At 40.4% G+C, this 20,257-nt stretch overlaps 1 protein-coding gene across 25 annotated transcripts in view; it reads left to right on the top strand.

Moving 5' to 3' along the window:
• The window catches only part of DLG1 (discs large MAGUK scaffold protein 1), a 296,709-nt gene extending 282,402 nt beyond the window's left edge, over window positions 1–14,307 (top strand). For all 25 annotated transcript variants that reach the window (XM_056565340.1, XM_056565338.1, XM_056565345.1 and 22 more), the window contains 6 exons: window positions 3,001–3,051; window positions 5,250–5,351; window positions 8,066–8,238; window positions 8,330–8,439; window positions 9,299–9,390; window positions 12,653–14,307. In XM_056565340.1, coding sequence (XP_056421315.1) covers window positions 3,001–3,051; window positions 5,250–5,351; window positions 8,066–8,238; window positions 8,330–8,439; window positions 9,299–9,390; window positions 12,653–12,759 — 635 coding nt within the window. In that variant the 3' untranslated portion in view covers window positions 12,760–14,307. The remainder of the gene's footprint in view (window positions 1–3,000; window positions 3,052–5,249; window positions 5,352–8,065; window positions 8,239–8,329; window positions 8,440–9,298; window positions 9,391–12,652) is intronic.
• The last annotated feature ends 5,950 nt before the right edge of the window (window positions 14,308–20,257 follow it).

The raw sequence follows: 20,257 nt of genomic DNA, 5'->3' as shown, positions 1-20,257 counted from the left end.
AAGACCACTGATGTAGGCAGTGTTCCCCACAGACATACAGCCTCCAGCCATATACAGTGTATGGCTGGAGGCTGTATGCCTGTGTACTGCCCCCTTCAGTGCTACGAACACCGAAGATGACATGCCGCTGGTCACTTACCAAGCTGGCCAGTGCGCGTCTTCCTCCTTCTCTATCCTCCGGTCCTCGGTGCCTTCATTTCCATGGGCGCACGCACGGGACGTCAGTGACGTCCCGGTGTGCACTATGTCCCGGCGGCCCTGCATTTTTTTAAACTTAACGCGTGGCCGCAGGGAGTTAATAGTGATGGGGGGAATTGCCCTGTGGCTACAGGACGGGCAAACACCGGCTCTGCTCGGGGACCCGGGCCAGCTCGGGGCCCCAAGCAATTGCTTGGTTTGCCTGTCCTGTTGCGACCTCCCCCACCGAACCCCCGGGACTGACTCACCGAACCCCTGGGGTTCGATCAAACCCAGGTTAAGAACCCCTGCTCTAGGAGGGTGTTTTTAATGGTTACAGGGGCTCAAATGTGGTGATTGGTTCCCTTTAAAGAGGCACTGTAATTTTTAAAAACTTTTCATATATTGCAGGACTCATTATAATATGACATTTCACAATATACACCTGTTAAAAAAATTTACATTTTCACCAGAAATTCAAGCTCAAAATAGCCACCACTAGGGGGTCGCCTGTCGTTTAGCCAGACAGACTAGTCTAGATTTTACAGCATACTGGATACCGGCCATAAAGCATACCTGTATCCAGTATAGGAGATTTCTATTGTGTATGCAAAACTACAGATAAAGGATGTGTGGACATGCTGGGAGCTGTAGTTTTAAAACAGCTGGAGGCAACACTGCTCTAACACAGTTATTTACAAACATTGCAGCTTCATTTGTTATTAACTACAACTCCCAGCATGCTGAAATAGTCAAAGCTTTCTCGGACTCCTGAATGACAAAGAAGTTGATCAGACATTCAGGAGTCTGTGAAAGATGAATGACACACAGTGACAGCTATGCTGATTAGCATCCAGCTTTACTAGGAGAAGATAAAACAGATAGAAAATGTATTCATAAAAATGCTGTACTTTTATCTAAAAAATCCTTGCACTAATTTTATAAAGATCTATTCTTATATTTATACATTTTATCCTGTTATGAATTCACCATAATGTCTTCTGATTACTGCAGGCAAGCTCCAAGTATCTTCCTCTGACACATGACAGCATAAAACCAGAGAGGAAAGGGTTACAGAGTAGAGAGTACTGATTGGCTGACTGCCCAGGCTTGCTCCTGTGAGGGAGACAGACTGACACGCCCCCTCCAGCCTGCACAATGAAAAAGTAACTCACCAGCAGATAAATGCTTATATCTCTGGATATATAGGTCCGAGACACATAAAAATTATATGCACATGATCAGGATTGGGTCCTGAGTAACATATCACTTTTTTCTTTTTTTTGCACTATGACAGGTACGCTTTAAGTGTAATTTTGCATTTATCAATGTTTGACAGTTTAGTCCAGTTTATTCCCATCTGGACATTTATGATGTATCTACAGGATATGCCTTAAATGTCTGGGATCTGTGCCTATATTGAAATCGCTGGAGGTGGTCAGGATGCCAAATACTGCAGAATGGACTGGTTTACACAGTTTAAGTAACTTCTTAGAGGTTATTGGGAACTATGTAAATAGCATAGCACTGCTATCTTGTTTCTGTAGCATGTCCTGTAGATATATGCCATACATGTTCCGATGGGAATACCCCTTATAAACGAAGCTTAGTGCAAAGTGTTCAGATCCATTCAGGGAGCTCTGTCATAGACTCAATCCGGGGCTACAATGGAGCTGATCAGGTCTGTTGCACAACAGGCATGAACTGGTCTATATTGGTCCCATTGTCTTTGAATCATGTTCTTCAGGTTTCCGTCTGGTGTTTGTTGTATTGCAGGAGTTGGGTGGAGAAAAAGATCAATTTTATTTTCCTCTGCTCATATCCTGTCATTTGAATGGAGCCTGCGAACAGAACTCTCGAACTCTGCTTTGAATGCAGATGTGAACGAGCCCTAAATATATTAAAAACTGTACTGTTTTGCTTATTTACAATTGTGCGAGAATTGCATAGGCTTTCAAACAGTTCCCTTATAGAAGTTTTAGGCACTGCTCTGTTTTGGATCTGTTTGTTTGCATAAGAGGCCTTAGGTCTGTATACTGTATACTTAGGTGTTTGTAGAAGCACATCCACTCTATTGACATTTTAGTAGACATACCTATTCGTATGTACAGAGTTACACCCTAGAGCAGTGTTTCCCAACCAGGGTGCCTCCAGCTGTTGCAAAACTACAACTCCCAGAATGCCTGGACAGCCAAAGGTTGTCCAGGCATGCTGGGAGTTGTAGTTTTGCAACATCTGGAGGCACCCTGGTTGGGAAACACTGCCCTAGAGTCTAGGTACAATCTTCATTGCACATCATTGCAAAGTTCCTGTCTTGTTGTCAATTTGCAGACTGCCTCTTTACAGTAACCATGAACAAGTTGTTCATTTATTAGTTGCTTGGAAGAGGTGGTAAAATAAACAGTTTCACACATTTTCATTTATAGCTGCATGTTCCTTTACTTTGTATGGTTTCTTTTGTGATGTGTTACATCATTTGTGCAATGCTTGTTACTAAAAATATTACTGTAATTTCTTATGTTAGAATGTATTTATCTTTACCTAGACAGTCTTATTATTTCTTATTTTAAGTGCCTCATTCCCAACAAGAAGGAGATACCCATCAGTATTTAAAAGTCTCCCCTCACTTCTGATCATCAAAACAACATATTGTATATTTATCGTTCATTGTCAGCGCTCTATGTAACATGCTTACTGGGTTCATCATCAGATCAGGCAGAAATACGGATAGTTTTATTCACCTAGTCCTTTATGCATGGATAACTTAAGATGTAAGCAATTCTTTGTTTTCAATTTGTCCTATTAACAATTTTTTCTTATCAGGTGGTCAAGAAGAGTATGTTTTGTCATACGAACCTGTCAATCAACAAGAAGGTTTGTGAAAGACCACTTGGATCTTCATACCATAATTATACTGTACGCTATTGCATTCTGTCAGCTTTTAGGGTCTGTTTACATGTGCATCATGGCTTAAAGGACTCCATTAAGGCTGGGTTCACACCACGTTTTTACGTACATACGGTTCTGTACAGTTCCCATTGACTCCCATGTTTAAAAAAAAAAAAAAAAAAAAAAAAAGGATTTGGTTTTTCACCCGGACTAAAAACCGTGGTAGACCACGGTTTTCTGTCTGGAAAAAAAAGGTAAAAAAAAGTGTGGTTTGAAATACTGAGACAACCATATACATTATGGTGCATACGGTTTTGAATGGGAAGTCTATGGACACGGTTTTCTGTACAGTTGCATACGTTTTTTGTTTTTTTTGTGAAACCGTATAGCAAAATCGTAGTGTGAGCCCACCCTTACTTAAATTGGTATCTTGGTAGTGGAAAAAATTACCTTTAGCCAGGCGCTCAGGGATCCAAGGAGATCTCACAACCAAGTCATGGAGGTGGATATAGATTCAAGCAGCACTGCTCACTATTACACATGGGATGTACTCCTCAGCACTGCTCACTATTACACATGTGATGTACTCCTCAGCACTGCTCACTATTACACATGTGATGTACTCCTCAGCACTGCTCACTATTACACATGTGATGTACTCCTCAGCACTGCTCACTATTACACATGTGATGTACTCCTCAGCACTGCTCACTATTACACATGTGATGTACTCCTCAGCACTGCTCACTATTACACATGTGATGTACTCCTCAGCACTGCTCACTATTACACATGTGATGTACTCCTCAGCACTGCTCACTATTACACATGTGATGTACTCCTCAGTGCTGAGGAGTACATCACATGTGTAATAGTGAGCAGTGCTGCTTGAATCTATATCCACCTCCATGACTTGGTTGTGAGATCTCCTTGGATCCCCGAGCGCCTGGCTAAAGGTAATTTTTTCCACTACCAAGTTCACCAACAGGATCTCCCTTTGGATCCATCCTGAAGACCTGCGGGCTTGCACGGATTCCTCTACTATTACCTCAGACTGAAGTTATATGCGTATGTAATATACGCTCCTGATGAGCGGCCATTCATCAGGCCATTCATCAGACCCCCTACTTGTCCCCACTTTATGTGGGGTTTTGATTCAATATTTAGGGTAATGCACTAGGCGCCTCTTTGGGCCTTCTCTTTTTTCTTTGTTTACAGGTTAAATTGGTATCTGACACTGTTTCTGTCAAATTGATAACTGCATGCTGCACAATTTTTTAAGTCAAATCTGACAGAATACAGGAAAAAAAAGCTCTGATCCTTTAAACCCCTTAAGGACAATGGATGTAAATGTAAGTCTTGATGTGATGGGACTTTACGCACCAGGACGTACATTTACTAATGGACCCCCCAGTAATGGCAGACATCAGCGATCACGCTGATGTCTTCCAATAACTCCTAAGATCCCAATACAGATCACGGCATCTGCGGCAATGCGGTTGTTCTGAAGGATGATTGGCCGTTCTGCGGAGATATGATCATCCAAGATGGTGGATGGGGGTCTCCTGATCTGCTCTGGCAGTCATCCCGGGGTCTTCTTCACTGGTCTGATATCGAGCAGACCAGAGAAGATCACCCATAATACTGATCAGTCCTATGCCTATGCATAGCACTGAACAGTTTTAGCAATCAAATGATTGCTATAAATAGTCCCCTATAAGTCCCAATAATTGTAGGAATTGGTGAAGGTTGAGGCTGTGGTCAAACGTTCAGGCTTTTAATTGCAATTATTAAAGATGCCAGGAATGGATTTGCATTGAGATGTCCCATTCGTTCTTTTTTACGTATCCTATGTATGATCTGTTCCCTGTTTTGTATTCAATAATTGCAAATAAGAACCTCAATGTGTGAACATACCCGCAAGCAAATTAATATCTTAATTATAAGACATAAATGTAAGATTTTTAAGTAACAAAGAAGGTTAGAACTTTTTAAAAACTGTAAAATGCTTATCTGCATCATAGGAAGGGAAGGGTACTGTACTAAATAACATTTTAAAATTGCAAACTCATTTTACATTATAAATGTACTTCATTATTACACATAACTAGAATGCATATTTTTTGTAGGTTTTCTATAGATACTGAACTTTCTTTTTTATGTTGTCTTGTTTTTTTGCTTAGTAAACTACTCCAGGCCAGTAATTATTCTTGGGCCAATGAAGGACCGGATTAATGATGACTTAATCTCTGAATTCCCTGAAAAGTTTGGATCATGTGTCCCACGTGAGTAATTTCACTTTCATCACTTTTGTGTTCTGATCGTGTATATATTCATTTTGGTCAAGCATGTAACTCCAATTCTGTCTCCCAAAACTCCCGGTCTGTCTCTGTCTGCACTAGTCTTGGACTGGAATCTTGTAAACACTCACTGGCTTTTGTAACTTTTTAAAATTTTGTTCACAAACTTGTCAAACCCTTAAAAGTAAAATGAGGAAGTATTACTTCACTGAGATAATAGGGGATTCATTGAATGGCCTTCCTGTAGAAATTGGTGTGGCAAATACAGTAAAGGAGTTTAAGCATGTATGGGATAGGCATAAAGCTATCCTTCATATAAGATAGGACCAAGGACTATTCATAATATACATTCTTTTCTGAAGACACATTATGTTTCTATATTTAATGACCCTTTGGATATCACTATAGTAACACCACGTATTTCACATTACCGTTAGTAGTGTGGGCCATGTATAGTTTCTAACCTGAGATATATTAATTGGGCACTGTCAGATACAAAAAATTTTTATATGTTGTACGTCTTGGTTAAACATTAACCTTTCTAATATACTTCATTTTATTTCTATTTCTTTTTTATAGAAATCATGGCTTATAAAATCATTGCTTTGTTCAAGGAAAAGCACAGGCATGGACAATGTCCAGTAAGTGAGGGTGGGCTAGTACTACTCTGTGCTCTCTCCTGTCTGATAGGACAGGAGAGAGCACAGAGGAGTGCTTTCAGACAGGAGAGAGAACAGAGGAGTACTATCATACAGGAGAGAGAGCACAGAGAAGTCCTATCAGACAGGAGAGAGAGCACAGAGGAGTGCTATCAGACAGGAGAGAGAGCACAGAGGAGTCTTATCAGACCGGAGAGAGCACAGAGGAGTACTATCAGACAGGAGAGAGCACAGAAGAGTGCTATCAGACAGGAGAGAGAGCACAGAGGAGTACTATGACAGGCGAGAGCACAGAGGAGTACTATCAGACAGGATAGAGAGAGCACAGAGGAGTCCTATCAGACAGGAGAGAGAGCATAGAGGAGTTCTCTGACAGGAGAGAGCACAGAGGAGTGCTATCAAACAGGAGAGAGCACCGAGTGGTGCTATCAGACAGGAGAGAACACAGAGGAGTACTATCAGACAGGAGAGAGCACAGAGGAGTGGACTTACTGCACTTTGTCCATGCCTGTGCTTCAGCTTGGACAAAGCCATGATTTTATAAGCCATGATTTCTATAAAAAGGAATTGAAAATTTTCTTATGACGTATATGTTTTGTCAAGATATACAACATATTAAAAGTTTTTGAATTTTTGACAACATGTTTTTCCTTAAATGGGTGCTAACATGAGAAACACTAGATGCATCAAGGAAAAACATGTGAAGTGGCACTATTACATGAGGACTGGTGGAAGCAGCCTAATTTTGAATACACAGACCATACATCACATGAGAGAGGTCTGAAACGTTGAGCATGTTGCAAACCGCATATCAGTGGTTGTAAAATGGAAAGAAGGTTCCACATTTACAGTAAGCTTAATATGAACTGTCCAAAGCTGGGTAGGTTTGCTCTGAGGATTTGCTCCTTCTCTGACAGCTCTGCTCTGCTCCTGCTCTACTCCTGCTCTGACAACTGAAATGGACAGAGGTGTGTGCAGAGAGCACCGTGGTCAGACTGGAAAGAACCACACAACTGTAGTATACAGCAGCTGATAAGTACTGGAAGGCTTTAATGGACACTGTCAGATACTTAAAACCTTTGGAAATCCCACCACTAGGGGTCCCCATACCTCCTGGGACAGAGTCCCACAGCAGCATGAAGGTGTCCAAGGGTCATGGACGCGAGATGGCTGATTGACAAGGCTGCAGGAGGAACACAGCCTGCAGCTACACTGCTAAAACACAAAGTTTCATGTTCCTCCAGCTGTTGCAAAACTACAACTCCAAGCATGCCTGAACAGTCAAAGGATGTATGGGCATGCTGGGAGTATGCTGTATTTTTGCAAAAGCTGTAGGTACACAGCTGAAGTCAACACTGCTGCAAAAAAGTTATCCAAACAGTGTACCTCCAACAGTTTCAAGAGTCCCAGTCTTACAAGACTGCCAAAGGATGACAAACACGAATGACATAAAAAAAACACTGTACTTTTAGCACTAAACCTTTTGCACTAATTTAGGAAGATGTAAGTTATACTCTCACCATATTGTTTTTGGTGGTAGAGCAAAGGCCATTTCCAATAATCATTGTTTGTGTATGTGTGTGTGTGTGTACAGCATAAATCCAGAGAGGAAATGGTTACAGAGCAGGGCTGCCAGGCTCACTCCCCAGAGCAGTAAGTCGGCAGTGAGGGAGGGGTCAACACAGGTCATACAGGCAAGAGAGACATGCCTCCTCCCTTTGACAAGATGGAAAAGACTGTGAGCAGCTGTAATATGCAATTTTTTAGTGAAATATCAGTGATAGAGACATGACAAATTACATGATCAGGAAGAGGTATGAAGTAATATTACATTTGTAAGTAAAATTTAGACTATTATTTAGCCAGTTTATTGTATGAAAAACATTAAAAGTTTTTAACACCTTTGTTCAAGAATAAGACCCAAAGTAACATATACATACGTTATTGGTTTTATATTTCAGGGCATTTCAGTTCAGGTGAAATTTCACAATCTAGAAGTATTGATATTTTATATAAGAGAAACTATGTTTTTATTTTCAGACACCACTCGTCCAAAAAGGGATTATGAAGTAGACAGACGAGATTATCATTTTGTCACTTCTCGGGAGCAGATGGAAAAGGACATTCAAGATCACAAATTTATTGAAGCTGGGCAATACAATAACCACCTCTATGGCACAAGTGTTCAGTCTGTACGAGAGGTTGCAGAAAGGGTAGGCTCTTATCTCCCTATGCTAGTCAAGAGGGGTTTTCTAACACTAAGCACTTAACCAGACACTAATTTATTTATCTTTTTTATTTCAGGGCAAGCACTGCATACTTGATGTATCCGGCAATGCAATTAAAAGATTACAGATAGCCCAGCTCTACCCAATCTCCATCTTCATTAAACCTAAATCTGTTGAAAATATTATGTAAGCATCAAAGTTTTAACATCTACCACTTACCTTAAACAAAAAGGATTTTTAAGGAAACTATTTATATTAGTATTACAGAGAGGACTCTGGAAATGCAATAGCTAAAATGTAGAAGGATTTTCTTCATGATTTGGAAAGACACTGCTGTCTATACACTATTAGGTTTCACAGCTGACATTGCATATCAGAGAAAAAAAATTGCCATGTGGAGGAAAGAACTGCCTGAGTTCTCCAGATCTGTGCCTCCATACTATCTTGTCCAAGTACAAAAATGGACTCCTCTTTGAGCTGGACACCAACCAAACTTAGTCATTGGGTGAGAAGGGACCTTGCTGAGAGGTGACCGAGAACCAAAGACTCTGGCAGAGCTCCAAAAACCCTATGTGTAGATGGGAGGAACTCTCAGTTCAAAGTATCACTCCGCCACTGGGCTTTATGACAGGTTCACCAAATAAGACACATGAAAGTCTACCTGCAGTTTGCAGAAAAGAACCTAAAGGACACTCGTACTGTAAGAAACGAGATTCTCCGGTCTGATAAATCCAAGATTGAATGTTCTAGACTTAAATCTAAGAGTCATGTCTGGTGGAAACCAGGCACTGCTCATCTTGTGCCCAGTACCATCCCTACATTAAAGCATGGTGTTAGAGGCTTCATGCTGTGAGGGTGTTTTTTAGCAGTTGGGACAGGAAGACTGTTCGGGGTTAAGGGAATGCTTAATTGAACAAAGTACAGAGATACAGAGTGTTACAAAATTTGAGTATCAAGTGACAATATGTCATAATTATATGTAAGATTTTTTTTTTTCAGTATTGAAAAGGTGTGTACTCACAGTCATGCTGGCTTGCTTTTACAGGGAAATGAATAAGCGACTGTCAGAAGATCAAGCACGGAAAACCTTTGAAAGGGCAATGAAATTAGAACAGGAATTCACAGAACATTTTACAGGTTTGTTACTTGTTTATTTTATTACATTGCAACATATATATGCAGTATTGGATTAGGGTTTCTTTAGGTCCAACAGAGATCTTTCTACAGTCCCACCCTCCATCAATACAGAAGATGCATGCATTTTAATTTTAACTCTACTTTATTGTTGCACACATAGGACATACAGTCATGGCCGTAAATGTTGGCACCCCTGAAATTTTTAAAGAAAATGAAGTATTTCTCACAGAAAAGGATTGCAGTAACACATGTTTTGCTATACACGTTTATTCCTTTTGTGTGTAGAAATTGGACATAATGTCACACCAAACTGCAAAAATGGGCTGGACAAAATTATTGGCACCCTTAACTTAATATTTATTTGCATACCCTTTGTAAAAAATTATTGAAATCAGTCGCTTCCTATAACCATCAATAAGCTTCTTACACCTCTCAGCCGGAATGTTGGACCACTCTTCCTTTGCAAACTGCTCCAAGTCTCTCTTATTGGAAGGGCGCCTTTTCCCAACAGCAATTTTAAGATCTCTCCACAGGTGTTCAATGGGATTTAGATCTGGACTCATTGCTGGCCACTTCGGAACTCTCCAGTGCTTTGTTGCCATCCATTTCTTGGTGCTTTTTGACATATGTTTGGGGTCATTGTCCTGCTGGAAGACCCAAGATTCTGAACGCAAACCCAGCTTTCTGACACTGGGCTGTACAGTGTGACCCAAAATCTGTTGGTAATCCTCAGATTTCATGATGCCTTGCACACATTCAAGGCACCCAGAGGCAGCAAAACAACCCCAAAACATCATTCAACCTCCACCATATTTCACTGTAGGTACTGTGTTCTTTTCTTTGCAGGCCTCATTCCATTTTCAGTAAACAGTAGAATAATGTGCTTTACCAAAAAGCTCTATCTTGGTCTCATCTGTCCACAAGACTTTTTCCCAGAAGGATTTTGGCTTACTCAAGTTCATTTTGTAGTCTTTCTTTATGTCTCTGTGTCAGCAGTGAGGTCCTCCTAGGTCTCCTGCCATAGCGTTTCTTTTTATTTAAATGTTGACGGATAGTTCACGCTGACACTGATGCTCCCTGAGCCTGCAGGACAGCTTGAATATCTTTGGAACTTGTTTGGGGCTGCTTATCCACCATCCGGACTATTCTGCTTTGACACCTTTCATCAATTTTTCACTTCTGTCCACACCCAGGGAGATTAGCTACAGTGCCAAGGGTTGCAAACTCCTTGATAATGTTGCGCACTGTGGACAAAGTCAAATCTAGATCTCTGGAGATGGACTTGTAACCTTGAGATTGTTGATATTTTTCCACAATTTTGGTTCTCAAGTCCTCAGACCTCTCCTCCTCTTTCTGTAGTCCATGCTTAGTGTGGCACACACACAATGCAAAGTCTAAGTGAACTTCTCTCCTTTTTATCTGCTTTCAGATGGGATTTTTATATTGCCCACACCTGTTACTTGCCCCAGGTGAGTTTAAAGGAGCATCACATGCTTGAAACAATCTTATTTATCCACAATTTTGAAAGGGGGACAATAATTTTGTCCAGCCCATTTTTGGCGTTTGGTGTGACATTATGTCCAATTTGCTTTTTTTTCCCCTCCCTTTTTTGGTTTAGTTCCAATACACACAAAGGTAATAAACATGTGTATAGCAGAACATGTGTTACTGCAATCCTTTTCTGTGAGAAATACTTCATTTTCTTTAAAAATTTCAGGGGTGCCAACATTTACGGCCATGACTGTAGAATAAATAAGCTTTCCCAGGATATTTCTATACAGGGGTGTGGAAATAAAAAATAAATAAAAAAAAACTTGTTCACAATCTACTTGTCCCTCATGAAAATCTACTTCTCCTGGTGGACAAAATAATTTCAACCAAAATAGTACATAAATAAGGTCTTTATTAGTTTTTGCACTTTCATTTTTTCCTCCTCATCCGAGAATAGCCATAACTCTTATTTTTCCATCTACAGACTCGTATGAGGCTTGTTTTTTGCGGGACCAAATAAACTTTGTAATGACACCTTTCATTTTTCCATAACTTATGCTGTGAAACTAAAAATAATTATTTGTGAGATGAAAATGGAAAATGCTAATTTGGGGGTTTTCTTTTTTTTTTCGCCATTCACCTTGTGGTCAAACCTACTTATTATTTTAATACTTTAATACTACATGTCCCGGGCGTCGGAAGATAGGATTTCCACATCCCTGTATATAAATTGACTTTATCCTGACATGAACTACGGAGTAGGCTCAGGAGCAGCCCAAGCTCCAATCAAGACAGGCTCTAGCTGTTAAAGCTGTCAATTCTCCTGCAGCAGCCAGATCAGGGATAACTCTTTGATGCCGCAGTTAATAGCATGTGCAGCATCTAAGCTGTTAGACAATAAGGCACCCCTCTTTGTCACATTCAAAAATATTGTACTAGTGATCTAATCTCCTAGTGACCAAGTCCAATAGTGAGAATTAGACTTAAAAAGTATATTAAACTAAATGATAAACTGAATTTTTACACAATAAAAAAAACAATACAATTGTATTGTTTTGTCTGTTAGGCTGGATTACACGTTGAGGCTAATTAGTGGAACCACATCTAATCACAGTACGTGTTTTTGCTGCAAATCACAGAAATTTAGCAGATCGTGGTAAAATGCACTCTTTTTCCGTTCTGTCAGTCGCGGCTAAAACACGTGGTAATTAGCTGTAACGTGTGAACACAGCCTAAAAAGCCTGAATTGCTGTTTAAAATGTTCATGTTAAGTTCAGTTCCCTGGATTACCCCTTTATTAGACACTTCCTGGACGAATGTGTGAAGTCCTGCTTAGCCAATCACATGGCGCAGCAGTGTCCCACCACAATCAGTGATTGACTGATAGTAGATAGGCCCCCATACAGGAGATAGCTGGGGTCCCAGTAGTTGGACCACTGCGATCAGATACTTATAAGTTTCTGATAAGTTCAGTTCCCTTGACTACCCCTTTAATTATTTTACACTGTAAATACTGTAAAATAAAAGTATACAATGTGAATTTCTATATAGTGATTAAAAGTTGAATGTGCTTCAAAAAAACTAGTTTATGCATTATGACATGCTTATAAAAACCAATTGATAGCATAAAATTGCTATAGCACAGCAGCTTCAGACTATAGTTCTGTTCTTATATCAAGAGTATAATCCTATATAGATTTGAATTTGTATTGTATTTACCAATAAAATACCCTTGCCTGCTTTAGTCATTTGTCTTATTTTTTTATTTTAGCGATTGTTCAAGGAGACACATTAGAGGAAATTTACAATCATGTGAAACAGATAATAGAAGAACAGTCCAGCACTTTTATCTGGGTACCTGCGAAAGAGAAGTTATGAAACATGAAATGAACTGCATCAAAGTCCCCATCACTGCCCGTACATATACCCAATACCTTCTCCCATATGAACAGGCTCCATTTCTTTTGGGACTGTTCTTGCCACTTATTTGCTGCCGTTCCTTCCACCTTTTTACATTGTCATATTTTAACTAATATTTTAATTATTTCCCAATTTCTATTTTTTTTTGTGTGTTTTTTTTTAAAGGTGGAACGGCCGGACCAGTTATTAAAGGTTAAAAAAAGTGGCAACAAGTGGCAAAATTCCTTAATGTTTAAGGGAAAATGACAAATGCATTTTAAGGAGAAAAAAAAAAGCTTTATAGACAATTTTCAGAAAATAAAATACATGAAATAAGTGGTCTTAACTATATTGTGAGCATCTTTGCACAATTTCGCTTTTAATAGCACGGTTTGGCCTATGCATTTCATTCTCTAAATACTGTTTGACTTGATATGGTTCTCTACATAGGCAGAAGTTTTTATTTGAATTCCATTGCTGCAGCATTAGTATATACCATCCTGGAATAGAAGGAATAATCTAAACTCTTCATTGTAATAAAGTTTTTTTCAGTTTTTTTTTATCCCAGCATTCTTGCTAGGAATGACACTTTACCTTGGTAAATCATGTATCTGTAACAAAATTTAACGGTCTGAATGTGTTTTTTTCTTTTGAAGATCACCTTTATGAAATGAAAGTAAAAACTTCAGGTAATTAACATAGCCTCTTGAAGATCTGCTCATGTATATAAACACTAAACGAGAACGCATTATCTCTTCATCTCTTGGAGAATTGGATTCATAGACTTAATGCTGTATGTTTATTCTTAGAGGACAGATTTTAATATTTTACCCACAATAACTGCCTATTTTGTTATAATAAAATATTAAACTTTCTTTAAAATCTAACTATGGAAGTACTTTTCTTGCACACGTGCATATATATATATAAATATAAAATATATATTTTTCTTTTATCACATCCATGTTTTAAATTTTTTTTGGGGGGGAGGCGGGATAGAAGTATGAGGTATATCATCTTTTATGAGGTTTATCATCTTTTCACAAGAATTATGAACAAGACTTTGGTGGCTGTGTTAATTGATGCTGGGATAAGAAAGGTTAGCTGATTTATTAAACCTAGGCGTGTTCTCCTCTCTTCTGAAGAGTCCCTGGTGTGTTATTTTTATGTAATGTGCATGTGTTTACTTTGTGTGGAATTTGCCTATAATGGTCTTGAGTTTTTATGTAGACCTACACTGAGCTGCATGTGCCATGTTCATGACAACCTGTGTTTAGATTCATGCCAGATTCTTCTTTTAGATGGTGGGAATTTCAAAGGAAGTTCTGGTCTTGGACAAGTACATTGTTTGGTACTAATTATCCATTGCTAGTTTTCTGGAATTGTATATACAAAAAAAAATGTACATGCTTCTGAGAGCCTCACTATACACCTACTAAATGAACATAGTTGGTAATAAACAGGCAGCATTATTCATTCCATTTGTCAGAAAGAGGAGAACAGCTAATAAAATTTTATTGAACAATGTACATGTGTGGAATGTGTCCTAATTTAGATGTAATTGTTTTATAGGTTCTTTCTTTCATTACACCATACAAATAGCCTCAAAAGTGGAGCAGCTGGCCACTAAAAATCTACCTCTCATTTTTGTTAGGCCACTAATTTAAATATTGCTTGACGTCGTTATGCATTACTTTATAGCACATAGACCAATATGTCAGTTTCTGTCTTTTTTTTCTTGAGGTTTCATCGTGATCCTTGCACACTAGTTATTCCTTAAGTTTTCTCTCTGTGAACTATTTACATAGTGTTTTCTCACTGAACCCTAAAATCTTGTCATAGTAGATTGCAGTATATGTCAACTGAATCATACTGCACACATCCACCTTACAGGATATGCACAAGTAAATACACAATAGAAAAATATAACTCTAAGACTGTAGTCTCCCTCTCTTTCTCCCCCTCTCTTTCTCCCCCTCTTTCTTTCTCCCCCTCTTTCTTTCTCCCCCTCTTTCTTTCTCCCCCTCTTTCTTTCTCCCCCTCTTTCTTTCTCCCCCTCTCTTTCTTTCTCCCCCTCTCTTTCTTTCTCCCCCTCTCTTTCTTTCTCCCCCTCTTTCTTTCTCCCCCTCTTTCTTTCTCCCCCTCTCTCTCCCCCCCTCTCTTTCTTCCTCACCCTCTTTCTTTCTCCCCCTCTCTCTCCCCCCCTCTCTCTCCCTCATTCTCTCTCTCTATCACTTTCTCGCTCTCCCTCCCTCCTTTTAATTTCATTTAAATATCTTAAAGAGCTATTCCCATAGCAAGAAGAAAAATGCAGGGAAAAAGGCTGAAGATCTGTAGAGAGTTTAAAGTAAACTGTCCTTTTTAGAGTACATGTCACCTAACAAAACTTTTAATATAGTGTTCCTTGTGTAATTAGCAGACACTTTCCCATTCACTTGATTTTAAAATGATCAACATAAATATGTTTAAAATTGAAAAATCGGCCATTAGTTGGCTCTGTTCTGTTCCATGCCACAATTTAATACAGTAAGTTTGGTCTCCAGGCAGGCAGGGAGAGGACCAAACTCAGGAAGTGCTTCTCTGCACTGAGCTTGATTGAGAGCTGCACAGAGCCTCCCTGAAAGCTGCACAGAGCTTCCCTGAAAGCTGCACAGAGCTTCCCTGAAAGCTGCACAGAGCCTCCCTGAAAGCTGCACAGAGCCTCCCTGAAAGCTGCACTGAGCCTCCCTGAAAGCTGCACTGAGCCTCCCTGAAAGCTGCACTGAGCCTCCCTGAAAGCTGCACTGAGCCTCCCTGAAAGCTGCACTGAGCCTCCCTGAAAGCTGCACTGAGCCTCCCTGAAAGCTGCACTGAGCCTCCCTGAAAGCTGCACTGAGCCTCCCTGAAAGCTGCACTGAGCCTCCCTGAAAGCTGCACTGAGCCTCCCTGAAAGCTGCACTGAGCCATCTTTGAAAGATGAACAGACAGAAAGCTGCACAGAGCCTGAGGTCTTCTATTCAACACAGCGCTGTAAAAAGTGAAGGCGGAAGTGGTCCCCCAGCAGGCTTCAGTGATGTAATGCCTGCTGGGGAATGCCCACTTTCTCCTGCTGGGAAATTGCACTATGTGAGTAAGAAGAATGGTAAGATACAGAGCTTTTTAAAGCTGAATTTTTTTTAAGGGTGGGAGGGGTGTTAGGAGTAGTTAGGGAACATAGCCTGAGGAGGTAGTTTATTTTGCTGCCATACTGCTTAAAGACTGAGCTCAGTTACACTGTTCTATGAAGAGGGATGCTGACATCCTACTGACAAAAACATGGGTAGTGTACGTATGTACAGAGGGGCAAAAAAGTATTTAGTCAGCCACCAATTGTGCAAGTTTTCCCACTTAACAAGATGAGAGGCCTGTAATTTTCATTATAGGTATACCTCAACTATGAGAGACATAATGAGAAAAAAAATCCATAAAATCAATGTCTGATCTTCAAAGAATTTATTTGCAAATGATGGTGGAAAATATTTGGTCACCTACAAACAAGCAAGATTTCTGGCTTTCACAGACCACTTAGGGACCCAGGGGGTACCTGTACCGGGATGACTGCTGATATCGATAAGCAGGCACACCATGCAAACCCCTGGGGGGTACTGAGACACTCTAAACTGTGGCCCTCTAGATCTTGCAAAACTACAACTCAGCATGCCCACACAGCAGTTTGCTGTCTGGGCATGCTGGGATTTGTAGTTTGGCAACATCTAGAGGGCCACAGTTTGGAGATCACTGTGCAGTGGTTTCTAAACTGTGGCCCTTTAAATCTTGCTAAACTACAACTCCCAGCATGCACGAACAGCAAACAGCTGTCTTGCCATGCTGGGAGTTGTAGTTACGTGCCTACAGCTGTTGTATAACTGCATCTTCCAGCATGCCCTTCGGTGATCAGTAAATGCTGGGAGTTGTCGTTTTGCAACAGCTGGAGGCACACTGGTTGGAAAATGAGTTCGATAACAGAACCGAACTGAAGGTTTTCCAAACATTGGGCCTCCACCTGTTGCAAAAGTACAAACCCCACCATGCACGGTCTGTCAGTGCATGCTCGGAGTTGTAATTTTGCAACAGCTGGAGGTTTGCTTCAAGTTTGAGCTGGGGCTAATTTTCCGCCGCAGAGCAAACTCCTAGCGGGAAACTCACCGTAAACTTGCCCGTGTGATTTTACCCTAAAAACACTACACTAACACATAATAAAGGGTAAAACACTACATATACACCCCCTTACACTGTCGTCCCCCTCCCCAATAAAAATGAAAAACGTATCGTACGGCAGTGTTTCCAAAACAGAGCTTCCAGCTGTTGCAAAACTCCCAGCATTTCCAGACAGCCGCTGACAGCTGGAGCCACCCTGTTTAGGAATCACTGGCATAGAATACCCCTATGTTCACCCCTATGCAATCCCTAATTTAGTCCTCAAATGCACCCCACAGGTGTTTGACGAATTTTCGTTAAAGTTGGATGGGAAAATACATTTTTTTTTTTTTAACTAAAATGCTGGTGTTACCCTAAATTTTTCATTTTAACAAGGGAAAATGGGAAAAAAAGCCCCCCAAATTTTGTATTTGTAACCCCATTTCTTCTGAGTATATAAATACCCCATATGTGGATGTAAAGTGCTCTGCGGGTGAACTACAATGCTCAGAAGAGAGGGAGCCTTCCAGAATTGAAGGCCACGTGTGTTTACAAAGCCCCCATAGTGCCAGAACAATGGACCACCCCCACATGTGACCCCATTTTGGAAACTACACCCCTCATGTAATGTAATAAAGGGTACAGTGAGCATTTATGCCCCACAGGTGTCTGACAGATTTTTGGAACAGTTGTCCGTGAAAATGAAAAATAAAATTTTTCATTTGCTCAGCCCACTGTTCGAAAGATCTATCAAACGCGAGTGGGGTCTAAATGCTCACTGCACCCCTTATTAAATTCTGTGAGGGGTATAGTTTCCAAAATGGGGTCACATGGGAGGGGGTCCACTGTTTTGGCACCACGGGGGGCTTTGTAAACGCACATGGCCCCCGACTTCTATTCCAACCAAATTCTCTCTTGAAAAGCTCAATGGTGCTCCTTCTCTTCTGAGCATTGTAGTGCGCCAGCAGAGCACTTGACGTCCACACATGGGGTATTCCCTTACTCAGAAGAAATGAGGTTACAAATTTTGGGGGGCATTTTCTCCTATTACCCCTTATAAAAATTTAAAATTTGGGGAAAAACTGCATTTTTGTGAATTTTTTTTTCTCATTTACACATCCGACTTAAACAAAAAATCGTCAAACACCTGTGGGGTGTTAAGGCTCACTGTACCCCTTGATACGTTCCTTAAGGGGTGTAGTTTCCAAAATATATATATTTTTTGCTGTTCTGGCACCATGGGGGCTTCCTAAATGTGACATGCCCCCCAAAAACCATTTCCGAAAAACTCACTCGCCAAAATCCCATTGTTGCTCCTTCCCTTCTGAGCCCTCTAGTGCACCCACAGAGCACTTGACATAAACATATGAGATATTTCCTTACTCGAGAGAAATTGGGTTACAAATTTTAGGGTGATTTCTCTCCTTTTACCCCTTGTAAAAATTCTCCCTCACTTTGCTGCTATTCCTGTGAAACACCTAAAGGGTTAACACACTTATTGAATGTCATTTTGAATACTTAGAGGGGGTGAAGTTTTTATAATGGGGTCATTTATGGGGTATTTCTAATATTAAGGCCCCTCCAATCCACTTCAAAATTGCACTGGTCCCTGAAAAATACAGATTTTGAAAATTTTGGGAAAAATTGGAAAATTGCTGCTGAACTTTGAAGCACTCTGAGGTCTTCCAAAAGTAAAAACTTGTCAACTTTATGATTCAAAAATAAAGTAGATATATTGTATATGTGAATCAATATATAATTTATTTGGGATGTCCATTTTCCTTGTAGGCAGAGAGTTTCAAAAAAAAAAAAAAAAAAAAGCAAAATGTTTACATTTTTCATCAAATCAGAAATGATCCAAGTATCGACGAAATTTTACCACTAACATAATATGTCACGAAAAAACAATCTTGGAATCAGAATGAAAACTAAAAGCATCCCAGAGTTGATGCTTAAAGTGACACTGGTCAGATGTGCAAAAAATGCCCGGGTCCTTAAGGTGAAAATGGACTGGGTCCTTAAGGGGTTAAGAGTCTCCTCTGTCCTCCACTCGTTACCTGTATTAATGGCACCTGTTTGAACTTGTCAGTATAAAAGACACCTGTCCACAACCTCAAAACAGTCACACTCCAAACTCCACTATGGCCAAAACAAAAGAGCTGTTGAAGGACACCAGAAACAAAATTGTAGGCCAGCACCAGGCTGGGAAGACTGAATCTGCAATAGACAAGCAGCTTGGTGTGAAGAAATCAACTGTGGGAGCAATTATTAGAAAATTGAAGACCTACAAGACCACTGATAATCTCCCTTGATCTGGGGCTCTTCGCAAGATCTCACCCTGTTGTGTCAAAATGATCACAAGAATGGTGGGCAAAAATCCAAGAACCACATGGGGGGGGGGGGGGGGACCTAGTGAATGACCAAAGTAACAAAGGCAACCATCAGTAACATACTACGCCACCAGGGACTCAAATCATGCAGTGCCAGATGTGTCCCCCTGCTTGAGCCAGTACATATCCAGGCCTGTCTGAAGTTTTCTAGAGAGCATTCGGATGATCCATATGTACTGTGAAGCATGGGGGTGGAAACATCATACTTTGGGGCTGTTTTTCTGCTAAGGGACCAGGACAACTGATTCGTTTAAAGGAATGAATGAATGAGGCCATGTATTGTGAGATTTTGAGTGAAAACCTCCTTCCATGTGCAAGGGCATTGAAGATGAAACGTGGCTGAGTCTTTCAGCATGACAATGATCCCGAACACAACGCCCGGGCAACGAAGGAGTGGTTTCGTAAGAAGCATTTCAAGGTCCTGGAGTGGCCTAGCCAGTCTCCAGATCTCAAGCCCATAGAAAACCTTTGAAGGGATTTGAAAGTCCGTGTTGCCCAGCGACAGCCCCAAAACAGCACTGCTCTAGATGAGATCTGCATGGAGAAATGGGCCAAAATACTATCAACAGTGTGTGGAAACCTTGTGAAGACTTACAAAAAATGTTTGACCTCTGTCATTGCCAACAAAGTGTATATAACAAAGTATTGAGAGGAGTATTTGGTCAATAACAAAAGTTCATTTTCCACCATCATTTGCAAATAAATTCTTAAAAAAATCAGACAATGTGTTTTTTTTTTCTCATTATGTCTCTCATAGTTGAGGTATACCTATGATGAAAATTACAGGCATCTGGGGGCGTGGCTTGGGCGTGCCGGAGATGAGCTGCGTGTGCTGAGAGCTCCTGCAAGTGGCCGTGATTTAGGGTCTTTTTCCGGGCTATGGGAGGCAGGAAAAAATACAAAAAACCCCCAAGAAGACCTCTGAAGCCAAG

This window comes from Hyla sarda, chromosome 3, assembly GCF_029499605.1.
Source record: "Hyla sarda isolate aHylSar1 chromosome 3, aHylSar1.hap1, whole genome shotgun sequence".
In the NCBI taxonomy this organism is placed as follows: Eukaryota; Metazoa; Chordata; class Amphibia; order Anura; family Hylidae; genus Hyla; species Hyla sarda.
This window is presented reverse-complemented; position numbering and strand designations above follow the sequence as displayed.